General features: G+C 42.7%; 1 protein-coding gene across 1 annotated transcript in view; it reads left to right on the forward strand.

The window, feature by feature from the left end:
• The window catches only part of Sap-r (prosaposin), a 52,428-nt gene extending 45,066 nt beyond the window's left edge, over positions 1–7,362 (forward strand). Inside the window, exons 31-34 of the mRNA XM_084588485.1 lie at positions 379–527; positions 2,460–2,540; positions 3,592–3,723; positions 7,000–7,362. Of these exons, the coding sequence (XP_084444611.1) occupies positions 379–527; positions 2,460–2,540; positions 3,592–3,723; positions 7,000–7,038 (401 nt within the window). The 3' untranslated portion in view covers positions 7,039–7,362. The remainder of the gene's footprint in view (positions 1–378; positions 528–2,459; positions 2,541–3,591; positions 3,724–6,999) is intronic.
• Positions 7,363–13,502: the final 6,140 nt, after the last annotated feature.

The raw sequence follows: 13,502 nt of genomic DNA on the forward strand, positions 1-13,502 counted from the left end.
ATTTTAGTCTTCATCTTAAGCATGGCGCCATTGGAAGATTGAGTGACAGCATGGTAATTTGGTGTTGCCGAAAAATCTTGTTGCCTTGGTTAAATATTTGCAGAGTTTTTATTGGTCGACCGATATGGCATGTTTGTTTTTATTTCTTGTTCCATTTCCCAAAGTTTGGGCCAGACCTGCACGATGCAGAAACAATCAAAGCCAAAAACATATTCCTTTTCCCTTGAGTTTATTCACATGCTTGCCCCTGGTCCATTGGACCAAAAGCTTCGGCTTGCAAGAGCTTTTCTTAGCACTACCACTGATTGCAAAATGTTGCTGTTGTCTCTTTTTGTTGCCGTGTGTACCTAATGGCTTTCACACCTTTTGTCAACTCAGAATCCGACCTGAAGCTGAGTGAGTGCGCTAGCTGCACGACTGCAATCGGCTACATTGAGAAGATGCTAAAGAGTGCAAAGAATGACCAAGAGATTATTAAGCGGGTTGCAAATGCCTGCAACCGTGTGCCAAAGACAGTTCAGTCTGAGGTAATGGCTGTACTTCGTTTTGTATCTTTGTAGGGTGTTCTCACTATTCAGGCACCGTTTATAAACCACTGCATGACAGCTTTTGTGTTTGTCAGTGCCATAATCGGGCATGTCAGAGGACATTTGAACAGCGCATATCTACCAATGCGCACCCTTTATCAAATGTTCAGAGCCTAGGGAAGTTTTGCTTGCCATGCTGTCTCTCCAACGTTTCCCAATTCTTTGAAATGGGGAGGAGTTCTGATCCTCATCCCTCTAATAGTTAGGGCTTCCTTCCGTAGATGCTACAGAGCTTTGCTACCACATGGTGATAAGCAAATCCCTGTGGGTGGAGGTGTCATCTTTTCTCCTTGTGCATTTGTTACACTGCTTCTTGTGCTATGAAAGCTTTGGTTAACCAGCTAGCCTGATCAAATATGCTTGCAGGCTCTGAACTTTTGACGAAGGCTGTACCTGCTTAGTGCAGCAGCCTTTGTTTGTTCAAGTTAATCTGACAAGTGTGTGGTGCTTTGAATCTAGGCCTCATTGCGATAGGGTTTTACTTCCTATGCATCTTTTGAGTCTGGCGACAATCGCCTTGGACACTGAGTGGCGTCTAGCAGCTGGACTGTCTTTTTTTTTTTTTTTTGCTGTTTTTTGTTTTCACCTAAATTGTCTTGGCATTCCAGAAGTAACTTGCGTTCTCACACTTTTGTCCGCTTGATTCTTCCATTCTTCCAGTGAACCAAACTGCAGGCTAGTAACCTATTTGCAGTTTTGTTGCAGTGCAGCGTTTTCACGTGTGATGATGCTGCTTGTGGTGAGGCTCCACTGTTACCACATTGCACCATGGAAGCTGCAGAGGCCTTCACCATTTCTACCAGTTCTGCTTTGGCGTTGCCAGCAATGTGCACGCCATAAACCGTTCGAATTAACTACGGAGAATTGTTATTGTCGTGGAGTTTATGCGACGGTGGCGCTTCTCTTCACAGGGTTGAGCAGAGAGAGTATTGATCATCATGTAGGCGCGTGTGCAGAAAAGTTAACTCCCGGGATAGGAAAAAGAGGGCACAACATGCGGAATCGACCACTAAAAAAAAGATGATAAACTGTGATAAGTGTGTTGTGTACAGCATTCCTCTGTCTTGCAGCAAAAGATACGTGGGCTAGACCGAAAGATGCATAAACATAAGATTGAGTGAGCATCGAAGGAACTGAGGCAAAAATAACGACCCAAGCAACCTCGCCAAGCACGTTAATAGCTGTAGAAAATGCATCCTAATATTCGAAGAAACTGCTGTAATCTGACATTTCACAGACCGGTGTGAAAGAATAATCTTTGAAGGTTATGAAATGGCGTGGGCCGGTTCCACGGAATGTGTAAGCGATTCGTCGATAGCTCTGACGAGCACAGGCAGCGTGATGAAAAGCGGTGCTTCAGGTGTTACGGGTTAATGAATTGCACTTATAAACTTGTTTCCGACACGTGTTTGTACATGTTGTCTTTGTATGTGTGTACATAAGGAGAGAAGTACTTGTAATAAACAGTTGAAAGTTCGCTCACATACCAGTCTTGTCTTGTGTTAGTGAATTGTCTCGAGTTAAAGTTCAGCGTGCCTACATGATGATGGAAAACCAACTAGCTGCCATTACAGCATTGCCTGAGAGTATTGATAGCCAAAGTTGTATATAGGGCAATGCAGAATGCACAGGAGCATCTCTGTTTGTTGTGTATTTGAGCATTAGCCATTCATTGTAAATACTGAAAAGGTATATTCAGAGTTTTCCTCCTTAGTACACGTGGTTGTTCTGGAAGGAAGCTGTGTATCCGAAAGAAATGGCTATATACTGTACGGGCCTGCAGGCAGTTAGGCTGCTTTTTAACTTGCATTTTTGTTCCGTACCATTTGGATGCCTGAAGCTGGGTGCTTTTCTCTTTTTATCATTTCACAGTGCAAAGCTTTGATTCAAGCATATGGCCCGGCAGTTCTTCAGGGGGTTGCACAGCTTGGCAGTAGCCAGGCAGCTTGTAAGGTGAGTCCTGGAGGGCTTTGCTTTTCAAGGGATGTAGCAGCGTAGAGTGAATGCTCCCAGCAGGTTCTTTCTGCCATCTTGTGGTGAGCAGAAAATTTGCAGGTGGACATAACAGGATGGTGCACGAGTGCTGCTTCTTGACACTAATCACATGCACGCTTCGTCAAAGAAGGCGTACCACCCTTTTTCTTTTGAGGCCTCATTGTCGGCAAGAGCACAAGAGTGGCTCTCCTTCTTGCCTGGCCTGCTTTCGGTACCTATGAACACGTTGATAATAATGCCACCGCTCAGCAGTGCTCTTGCTCTTACCATGGTCACAATAGGTTAAAGAATTTCTACAAAAGCTGTGCATCTAATTATAGCTCAAAAGCATTAAAAGCATTAGAGGAAACGTGTCCAGGGAAATCTGTTTCCAGTACAAGCACGCTTTTTTAGCCTGCGAGTTCAGCAGGGGTCACTTGTTTGTGTAATGTTTATGCCATTGTCACATTTGGGGATTCTTTATATAACGCCATATTCAGACAGGCATGTACTAGCAAACTCTGTATTTTCGCGATATCTGCCTTCAAATAGGCTGCTTGAGTTTAATTTTCTTTTGTGTGTGTATGTACATACAGTTGTTCAATCATTACCGTTTTATGGATGAGCACATAAGTGGTGGCGTCAGTGATGCGAGACCTAGAGAGAGAGAGAGTAAACTTTATTTGTTTAATGGAATAGCGTGGGTGGTTTCCTCAGTCCAGGATACCTTTGGCCTGAGCTGTCTCCTGGGCCCTGGTGAGCAGGCTGCGCTGCTCAGAGAGACCCATGTGGGCCAGCTCTGCCTCCCACTCTGCTTGGCTGAGCGCTCGAGCTTTATATTTCTCCAATTGCTCTTTGCAGTGCCATATCATGTGAAGGAGGCTTTAATTTTTCCAAGCCTTTCTTTTTTCTTTCTTTTCCTGGTTTTTAGTGTGAAGTGTGCGTGATGTTCGTTTGTAGGCGTAACTAAAATTCTACGTGCATACTGGTTACCGGCTGTTAAAGGCACCGACTTTTGCCTTGTATTCAGAAACTGGACTTGTGTTCTGTGGAGGAGACTGAGGAGTATGTGAGACGTCAAATCAGGCCTTTGGGTCGTGACCCGTGCTCACGCGGTCCTGGCCACTGGTGCCACTCAAAGGAAAATGCGGAAGCTTGCAAGGCAAGTGCTCAGCTCTTGGCATTCTCAGTGCTAGCTTTGGCTGACTTTTAATGAGTGTAGCCGTCTTTGCATTCTGCAGCCTCTTCTGGAATGGCGCAGGCAGGCCTTTCACTCAGTGTCGAAAAAACAAAATAATGGGCGTCAATTAGGCACCAAGAGCTTCACTGTTTTTTGTTTTTTTTTTCTAGTTTAATATTTGTATTTATCAGACTGCATGTATTTGGGGGCATAAAGGTTTATTGTGTAATGTTGATCCTCGTCTAATTTCTGCGTGTGTTGGTGTATGGTGGGATTCAGAAGTGCAAGATGCCGGGCTAGTTGGTACTGCATAATGAAATAAAACAGCGCCTGTGTCTTTGTCTCCCTTTCTTCGTGTTTCGTCCCGTTCGTTGCGCTGTTTTATTTCAGTATGGTGGGATGTTCTAATTAGATCTGCAGAAAGTAATTTTGTAGCACCCATTTTTTTTTGCCAACAGTGCAAGTGCGAAGAGAAAAAAAAAAGTTATTCTGCGAATATGTGCGCATGCAGTGCTTGTTTTTTTTTTTTTTTTTTCCTGCAATTTAGTAGAGACGTTCTCTTAAACATGCGCATAGAAACTATTATCGTGCGCCAGTCAGTTATAAATGTGGCAAATCTTCATTTTTATTTTTGCCTGTACCTGATTTTGGCGATCTCAGTGTAAGGCAGTGGCTTATTGTGAGCACATCTGTTGCAGATTTTGTTCAGAATTAATCTCAATTTGTTCATAATTGTGCCACCAAATAGTGGCAGTCACTAGATTCAGAGTCCTGTAATCAGTGACAATATGTTGTTCTGCTTTTCTCTTAAGAAGCTCATTTTTCATTGCCTGATCTTTTGCAGTTATATTTTCCTCGCTGGCGACTTCGAATCTGAGCGCAGGAAAAATGTTTCTACTCTAAGAACTGTCTTATTTGGTGGTACACATGCTCAGGGCATTGCTTTCAGTGTTTCATATATATGCTCTCTTTTATTTGGGGGGGGGGGGGGGGGGGGAGGGGAGTGGAGTTTGATATATTTATTCTGGATTTTCTTACTTTGAGGCGCAGTTGACTCCTTTTAAGACGAGCTCTTGAATAGAGGACCTTGCATTTAGTTTTTCATGGATTCTTGAACCATCATCAAAGTATCCACATATGTTCACAAGAGCTCTGGCAGTGCTATAGCTGCTATGATCCCATGGCAATAGCCGTTCGATAGGTTTCCTTAACTATGTTTAGTGCATGAGAGAACACAGCAAAGAGCCTGGCAAGAGCAGCCGTTATAAGTGATGGTCTTGTATGAAACATGCATTTAGGTTTATGTGCATTCTACTGTTTAAACCTAATTTCCTTTATTAGGATCAGGAAGGTTAAAAGCTTCTTTAATGAGCGCTTAGCGAAGTTCTTTTTTGTGACAATAAACACTTAGTAAAATGGCTAATAATTGCCAAAACTCAATGGTTGACAGCATGTGGCATGTAGAACTTCTAGATGCGTTACTTTAAGGGCTTGATAAATGATTACTTGCAAATTCTTTATCATCCGTGGTTGCTTCATGACTGGGTTATTTATAAGTCTAATGTGCTTGGGTACAACCCATTATTCCAGCCGCTTCTGTTCAGCTGAGCAGATTTACAAAGGCCCATCATGTTTGTCTTAACAGAAGGATGCTTCAGGGAAGCTCACCTCTGATTTTTAAATGCAGGCTTTAACGGTGGCTGCTGCGGTACAGCACATAATTACCAGTGCTAAAGGACATCAGAAAGCACGTCAGGTGTTAGCTGCTGAGCTGAAGTACTAATTTGTGGTACAGTAAAATCTCAGTGATACGAATCTGGTTGATATGAATTTCGGAATGATACGAATTCGCGAAATTCCCCGGCTAGAGTGCATTGTATACAATGCGCAAACTTTTGGATGGTCCGAACACTCTCCCGCTCCACAACGGATGATACGAACGCGCAAACTGTGACCGCAGCCTTGAGCATTATGCACCACCCGCACATCGTCGACTCGGCGATCGCTAGCTGCACTGTATGTACGCATCACGAGCAGTTTGTAGTGACACGCGGTCCGCACCTCGTCGACATCGCGATTTTCTGTCTGGCTCACGCCACGAAAAGCTTTCAGCAGCGCATGGCCCACAAACTGCAGACGTCGCAACTGCCATAGCTGGCGGCGGCGTACACGGTGGGTGTGCACGGACCGGACATGATCGCGATCTGCGAGCAGTTTGCGGTGCCGTGCGGCCCGCATGTCACCATCTCCACTCATGCTGTACGCGCCGCGGGAAATACGCGGAGGCAGGCAGATTACACATTGCCGGCATCGCGATAGTTTTTCATGCCGCGAAAAGTTTGCAGCGGCACGCGGCCATGAGTAGTAGCCAAACTCTGTTTGAATTAATGCTTTTACTACTACTACTGGTCGGTGGCGCACACGGCGGCGGGCGCGCACTGGTCGCACATCGTAGACTTCGCGACTGCTAGTCGCGCTGTAGGCATCGGGAGCAGTCTGCGGCGCCGCTCGGCTGTCACGTCGCCATCTCTTGTCGTGCTATATGCGCTGCGAAAAGTCCGCGAAGACACACGTCCCGCGCGTTGCCGACATCGAGATCGCCTGTCGTGCTGTGTGCGCCGCGAGTGGAGAGCTGTGGCCACGCGACCAAAATAAACCTTCTCGGATGTAAACAGTCATGCGCGACTGCCTTTCCCATGCTTCTGCATACTTGTTTTCATTCGTTTTGATAAAATTGTTTGGATGATACGAATTTTTTTTGCGACCCCGTGAGATTCGTATCACCGAAGTTCTACTGTAGGAAACTTGTGAACCGGTACATTTCGGTGCCTGGTTGCAATCGGAGGTTGATAGCAATAAGTCATATGAGTTTCTGGAGATTTGAAGATGGGACTACTCTGTGCGCTGTCACTCGGGACATTTTGGCTATCTTGCTACAAAAGATGGGTGCTTTCGGCAAGTGGTCATCATTGGCTTGGCAAACTGCCGTCACCAGCGCGTGTCAGTCTCTGCATTCTGCTCCAGCCTACGTGAGAGGAAGGTCTCATGACACATGCGCCGTGGAGTGGCGTCCGCTGGGGATATTGTTTTGCTCTTGACAAAATATGCGTGCTTTTTGAAAGCATGAGATTTTTTCAGAGATATGGCCTCAGTTTGTTGAGCAACAGCACCTGTAGGAGGGTGCTGATACCTAAAAGTAGATTTTATTATTTTGTTTTTTGATACTAACAAAACCTTTGCATTTTCTCTTTTTTGCAGGCGACCGCCTATTGTGCGAAAAAGGTGTGGAAGCAGTAGTGCCTCTCCATAGGTTTTTTTTCCGATACTCATTTTACATAGCAATTGTCGATTAGATTTACGGCACAATACTACTCACAATTTTTATTTTGTTGTCGCATAGACTGCTTAAAAGTAGTCTGTGTGACAAAAGTAGGCTATGTGATTGTTATATAGGGTGGCTAGGCTACTTTGAGACCAAAGCATTTTGTTTTGTTGTCTAGCAATTTTTACAGCTGTTTCCTTTAGGATGCACAATATTTTAAACGTCGAACAAAGCACATGTTCATCAGTTTTTGTGCAGATTTGTGAAAACATGGCAATAAACCTTGAATACCAGTTTTATTTTTTGTCACTGATTGGGATGGTAGATGCTTTCAACCACGAAAGCAATGTTTGCTTTTGTTATTTAGTATACTACTCACTTCTATTGATAACTAGAGCAAAGACTAAATTTATACTTAGTGCAGGCTTGGAATTAAACTGAATCCGCGCTTGTCTTGCATACTATATGTGCAATATCATATTATATTATATTATATTATATTATATTATATTATATTATATTATATTATATATATTATATTTATGTGTTATGTTATGTTTATATATTATATGTGCAGGTAGTCATAATATAAAGCTGTGATTAACACATGACTGATTACAAAAAAGTTCGTGTTTAAGTTTTAAGGTGGTGGAAAGCCTTTATTGACAGTGCATCTATTCCGGGAGTTTGTTCAATTATTTCCTTTTTGCCACTGGTGATGGCTAGCAATATCTGGACAAATGTTGCCGACATTTCTGCTTATTCTGGTTTCCTTCACGGTCAGCATTGACAGTGTTTGTGTAAGGTAGGAAGACGAATGCAATGGTGCATTGATAATACAGTACAGTCCACTTATGACGATATTGAGAAAAACCGGTAAATCCAATCGTTATAGCCAATTATCATTTTATCTGGACCGGCAAAAAAAAAAAGGAAAAACGAAAAAAGAGCACACATCTGCATATCTTCCTATGCATGTAGGCTTGCCTACTTACCAGGGATGAATAAATCGGGTTAAACAACTCTAATCATTGTAAAGAGCACTAAATACTTTATTGCAGAATACATCAATAGCCATCAAATAACTCAAGCATACTTAGAAAAAAGTCGGAATTCAAAGTCACTTGAGCAGCAGCTGAAGCTTAAAAATCACTGTGAGCATCGCTTCCAGTAGCACGTACACTGGCAGCAGTACTTTTTGCATGCGCGAAACCAATTGGTGACTGGATGAACTGCAGGACATCCCCAGCCTTGATGATCGTTAAAATCGCAGAGTGCAAATGACCGTATTTTTTTACTGTAGAGTGCGATGATGATAGTGCTCATTGCACGCAATGACGCTTGCGGATTTCTTCACGACAGTCCGTTTTCGACGCATATATAGACTTTTTAAACATTCAGACAAATTTTCCTGATAAACATCCACTGGGCGGTGTTAAAGCTATCGTTGTATCTGATGTACCACCAATAATCGATCATTTTATCTGGTTTATTTTTACATTGGGCCAATGGGAAAATTGATAAATCTCAATAATTTGATCATTACAAGCGATATATTGTTATATTTGGGATCGTTATAAGTAGACTGCACTGTAGATCTCATCTGTGGACAGTTAATTTTTGTTCACATGTATGCTTGCAGTGTTGTCACATGTTGACCAAATGTAAAGATGTCCAAACTCGAGGTGTCGGCACGGAGTTCTCTCAAGCTAGGAGAAAATAACTTGTGACCGTGATAGATCAGTGCTTAACTGAATAGGCAGTTCACATGCCACACCATGGTGAACTGGTTAGCATAATTTCCAGGGTTCATTACTTGCATGCTTATGTCTTGACAAGCATTTGCACGTCAATTTTTACATTGTTGTATGGCGCATGGTTGTGTGGCTCAACTACTGCAGCACATGTTGCATCACACTTATAGCCTGTGCATAGTTAACAGTGCTGTTGATTCATTGCTAGTGAACTTTGGAGGCATTATTAAGGTGACATTACTGCTGAGTGTTAGGAAAAGTAAGACAATGCCTTGGTAACATTCTACCATGCTTCTTCTTAATTTGAAATTATTTTGAGTGGTACTGTTTAGTACTTCCACATGTAATGGCCATGATTATGATTGGTTGTAATGCTGGTGAAGAGTCAAGTTGAAGCTATATGAAATACCTTCAGAAGCAGGAGAAGACTGTAGCTGCTGTAGTGGAGCTTGTCTATCGTATAACTGCCGGTTAAATGGGCAGTGTGGGCAAAGGTTGGCATATTGTACCTATTCAGAAGATAGCTGGTTCATTCCCAATGGCAAACCTCCTTTTGCATTTGTCATCAGCTGCACAGCTTGCATCACAATAAGCTAGAAAATTATTACAAGCAGGCTGCCACGGCGTAGGTACTGACCTGACGACACATTAGCATTATTTTTTTCAAGAACTACCCTTGTAAACAACACTGGGCTTGAATACTGTTGTGAATTCACAGACATAACTTTGAAATAACCTAATTTGCTACTTGAATACTGTCGCGAATTTATGGAGGTAACTTTAAAATAACCCATTTTGATTAATAGCATATGTGGAAAGGTGGCAGGTCTAGCATAGACCGTTTATTTATTGAGTTTAATTTTTTAAGTAATGTTATGCCCTACAACAAAACGAGGGCCTATAGTATAGCGATTTCGGCAGCAAATATAGATGCCCCCTTTATCCTCTCTCTATGCATACAGACTGAAAAAAAAAGTCAATGGCAGAACACTTACAGAAAAAATGTTATTTACACCAAATTTTCATGTTCAGAAATGAGTTGTTTTTAGTCCTCGGAATAAAAAAAATGGGAACAAAGAACCCAATATAGGACGTATTCATGTGACGTCACGGGCACCATATTGTGGAGCAGAGCACAGCTTCAGCAATGCAAGCCGAAACAGGTAACAATAAGCTGATCAGGTATACCTGCAGCCTTTCCTTGTGCTTAATCTACCACAAAATGGTCGCTACCTTGACATGGGTGCATACTTCCTATACAGGTGTATAGGAAAGTATGCCCCCATTTTCCAAGAAATTGTGAAGTTCTTGACCTCTGTTAGTGGTGCGAAGAAGCGAGCAGTCAAGCGGTCTTACTGCACCTGCCTGTCGCCACGAGCACATTACCTTTTCGGTGCTCACCTCCCCACTTCCCCCTGCACTGTAGGACACCTGTTTGTCTTGGTGCGGCTCTTGCGTGACTAGACGGCTCACCTGCGTTGTTGTTTTGGCTTGAGTAGGCAGGTGCGCCTAAAGCCGCCCACTTTGAGGATTCATTAACTGTCAGCCGCTCAGTAACGCTCGTCACCTTGTACAGCGATTTGCATCCCATTCCTGCCTGTGTGTCATTGTTTCCATTCATACTATAAGCAAAGCGGCTATGAAGCACTGGATGTATGACCGCTTACTTCTCCCGGCCTACCGTGCTGACCCGTTGTCAGTCGGTACCGGCTATTCGCTGCGCTTTCCTCTCTATATTCTTACCAGCCTCCATTCACTAACCTAAACTGCCTCGAAGCACTGGATGCATAGAGACTTACTTTTCCAAGGCTCCTGCGCTAACCCATTGTGCCCATCGGTCCCTTACAATCTTCACGCATGCAGCAATGTTATTGTGCATAATATCGCATGATTTCTTGGCTTGTAATTCACATGTGCTACTAAAATAACCTATACTTCATCTTACAAGATATCTGCAGTACTGCAAAAGACAGAGGAGCCCTTGCAATTGTGCTCCCAAGTGCCTCTCGCCCCTGCGCACTATAATAGAGAATTGTGCTCCTACTGTCATCCCCGCCAATTTGGGGGGCGAGAGGCACGTAGGATTGCCTATTGTAGTGCGCATGATCCTGATTGGACCGGGGTGCCTCTGCCTTTCGCAGTGCTGCAAACATCTTGTGAGACGAAGTGTAGTTTTGCTGCATTATTATTGTTTGCATGTGTAAGCTACGAAATTTCAAAGAGAAATTATAATTCTTGTGGAAGTACCCTTGAACCGTTTTTTTTTTTTGTAAGAATTTACCCGTCATGCCCAAGACACTATTTAAGGAAAATTCTTCCTTCTTCCACCTCCTTGGTACTCCCTTCCCTCATACCATGAGGCATGACTGTACTTTTGTATTGTCTTACATGAACCATGGTGAAGGGCTGTGCTTTTAGTTGAGTTGTGCATGGTAATACTGTGCTTCAGTTTGTGCCATCCTACCGGTTGCAAAACTGAACTGGGGGCATACCCTGTCAATTGACAAGACTTGTTTGTGGAAGTTATCTCGTAGAGTGATTAACAGCAGCTAAATTTTATATTTTGTCTGCATGTGACTGAATCAATGTCTGGCAAATATATAGCTGCATACTTACCACTACCAAAGGTTATTTGTGTGTTACGAGGATCAATGTAAAATGAAAATAAATGCGCAGACAATGTAATACAATGATACAATGAAATGGATTTTAATTTGTTTATACTTAACACTTAACCTTTAATATTTCTTGCTGCTGCATTTATACCTTCTTGTTTGCTCATTTGCAATATTTTTGTTAATGAATCACTACTTATACTTGAAATAAGGCTTATACTAGTGGTGCACAGTGGCCCAGTTATATCTCAAAGGCAGCCATGCCTCACTCTTTTAGTCGGATAATTTGAATGGAGCAGCATTCAAAACATTTGGGAACATACGTCATGGGTTGAATGTATTACTCTATAATTTATGTATAGCAATTGGCATTATGCTAATTATTGCTTCCTTTTTTGCTGTAATCCAATATTCAATATGCAACTATATTTTCTTCTGTAGTTAATGATTGGAAATATTAAACCCATGATTTTGTCAAATTTGATCATGTAATCTGCATGTAAGGGGCCATGTCTTGTGCACGCTGCTAAAATACAATTTAAAGTCCTATGGCTACATTGTAGATAAATGTACAATAAAAAAATGCCACTTTGATTAGACTTGCTAGCTACGAAAAAAAGCATATATTCCTCAATTCAGAAGCTTTAAGCATGGGGTCAAATGAGAGTGGGGTTTGGGGTTAATCGCATATGTGCCCTGCATATCTGATCAATTACCTTATTTTAACAAAAAAAGATCAGCTTAACTGAAAGTGCTAGCTTGTGTCAGCTAGAAAGGTAAAACTTAATACAGGTGGCATCATCACCAGCAAATTTTGGAAGTAAACCATAGTGCTTGTAGTTTTGGGTGTAGCTGTGGGAGACTGGACTACACCTCAATTGTTTTTGGTCACAGACCTTTTTGGCACAGGCATCATAAGTTTGAGTTGAACGGCAGAATAAATTTTTAATTGTTATTTGTATACTGCTAAAGACGAATGTATTGCTGAAAAAGCAAGCCCACAAAGAACCATATATATATTCACAGACATAACTTTGAATTAACAGCAGAATAAATTTTTAATTGTAATTTTTATACTGCTAAATGTGTTGCTGAAAAAACAAGCCTACAAAAAACCACATATATATTCGACTTTTGCGAAAAACAAACATGAGAGCTGTTCTAGGCTCCCTTCTAATCTCGGGTGGAAGAAAACAAGGGGCTTGGGGGGAGCATAGTTGACCAACAGAATTCCTTGGTCAGGTAGAGTGTGTGTGCCTCCGCTTTGAACCTGCAGATAGGAAAGGAATGATTCCCATGGTACTACTGTAGATAATTGCAGCCCATTGAAAAGCACTTGCGGATGGCAATGACTTACTTTTTCCCACCGCGTCTGCAATCCTCTCAGTTGCTCTGGTCTTTGTCTTCCACCATGCCTGCCTGCATCATTTTCCTTCAGCCTTCAAGACTACTGGACCTACTGAATAGAAGAACTCAGTATAGAAGACTGCATAGGCGTATGCCGGTTTACCGGGCGCCTCCTGTGCGCATACAGTGGGCACACCTTGTGCCACCCTTGCCATTTCGCTTGCACAGCAGATGTTTGGTAAATCAAAGTACCTCTCTGCTGTGGCAAATTTCTCTAATGGCTGGTGGCGATATTTCGGGTTTTGTCCTGTCTACTGCTGCTTCGCAGTTTCTTGCTGTTTCTTCACCATTCTGTGCTCTGGCAAGTGTTTTGTCCCTACACCATTAGCTTTACTGCATGATTTGCGGGCTGTTTGTCCTCGGGTGCCATCAAAGGAAACATCGAGCTTCAGAGGAAACTGCGGTTGGCCTCAACGCAGGAAATCTTTGCGCCCCGAATGTTGATTGCAACAGCAGTTCCAGTGGAAATGTTCAGTATTTTAAAGAACTGTCGGATCAGTGGGCACTCACTCGTGCCAGCCAAATTGAGTATCTTAGAGCAAATGTTCTCCTAAGCGTAAGAGGAATCGTTCAACGATGAGATTCTTGTCTTGGTACATGGGTGCTTCTACAGTTCCTCATACAGTGCTGTTCAAGCATTCTACAGTTCCTGTAGAGCACTTC

This window comes from Amblyomma maculatum, chromosome 1, assembly GCF_055883805.1.
Source record: "Amblyomma maculatum isolate TAMU_Amacu chromosome 1, ASM5588380v1, whole genome shotgun sequence".
NCBI lineage: Eukaryota > Metazoa > Arthropoda > Arachnida > Ixodida > Ixodidae > Amblyomma > Amblyomma maculatum.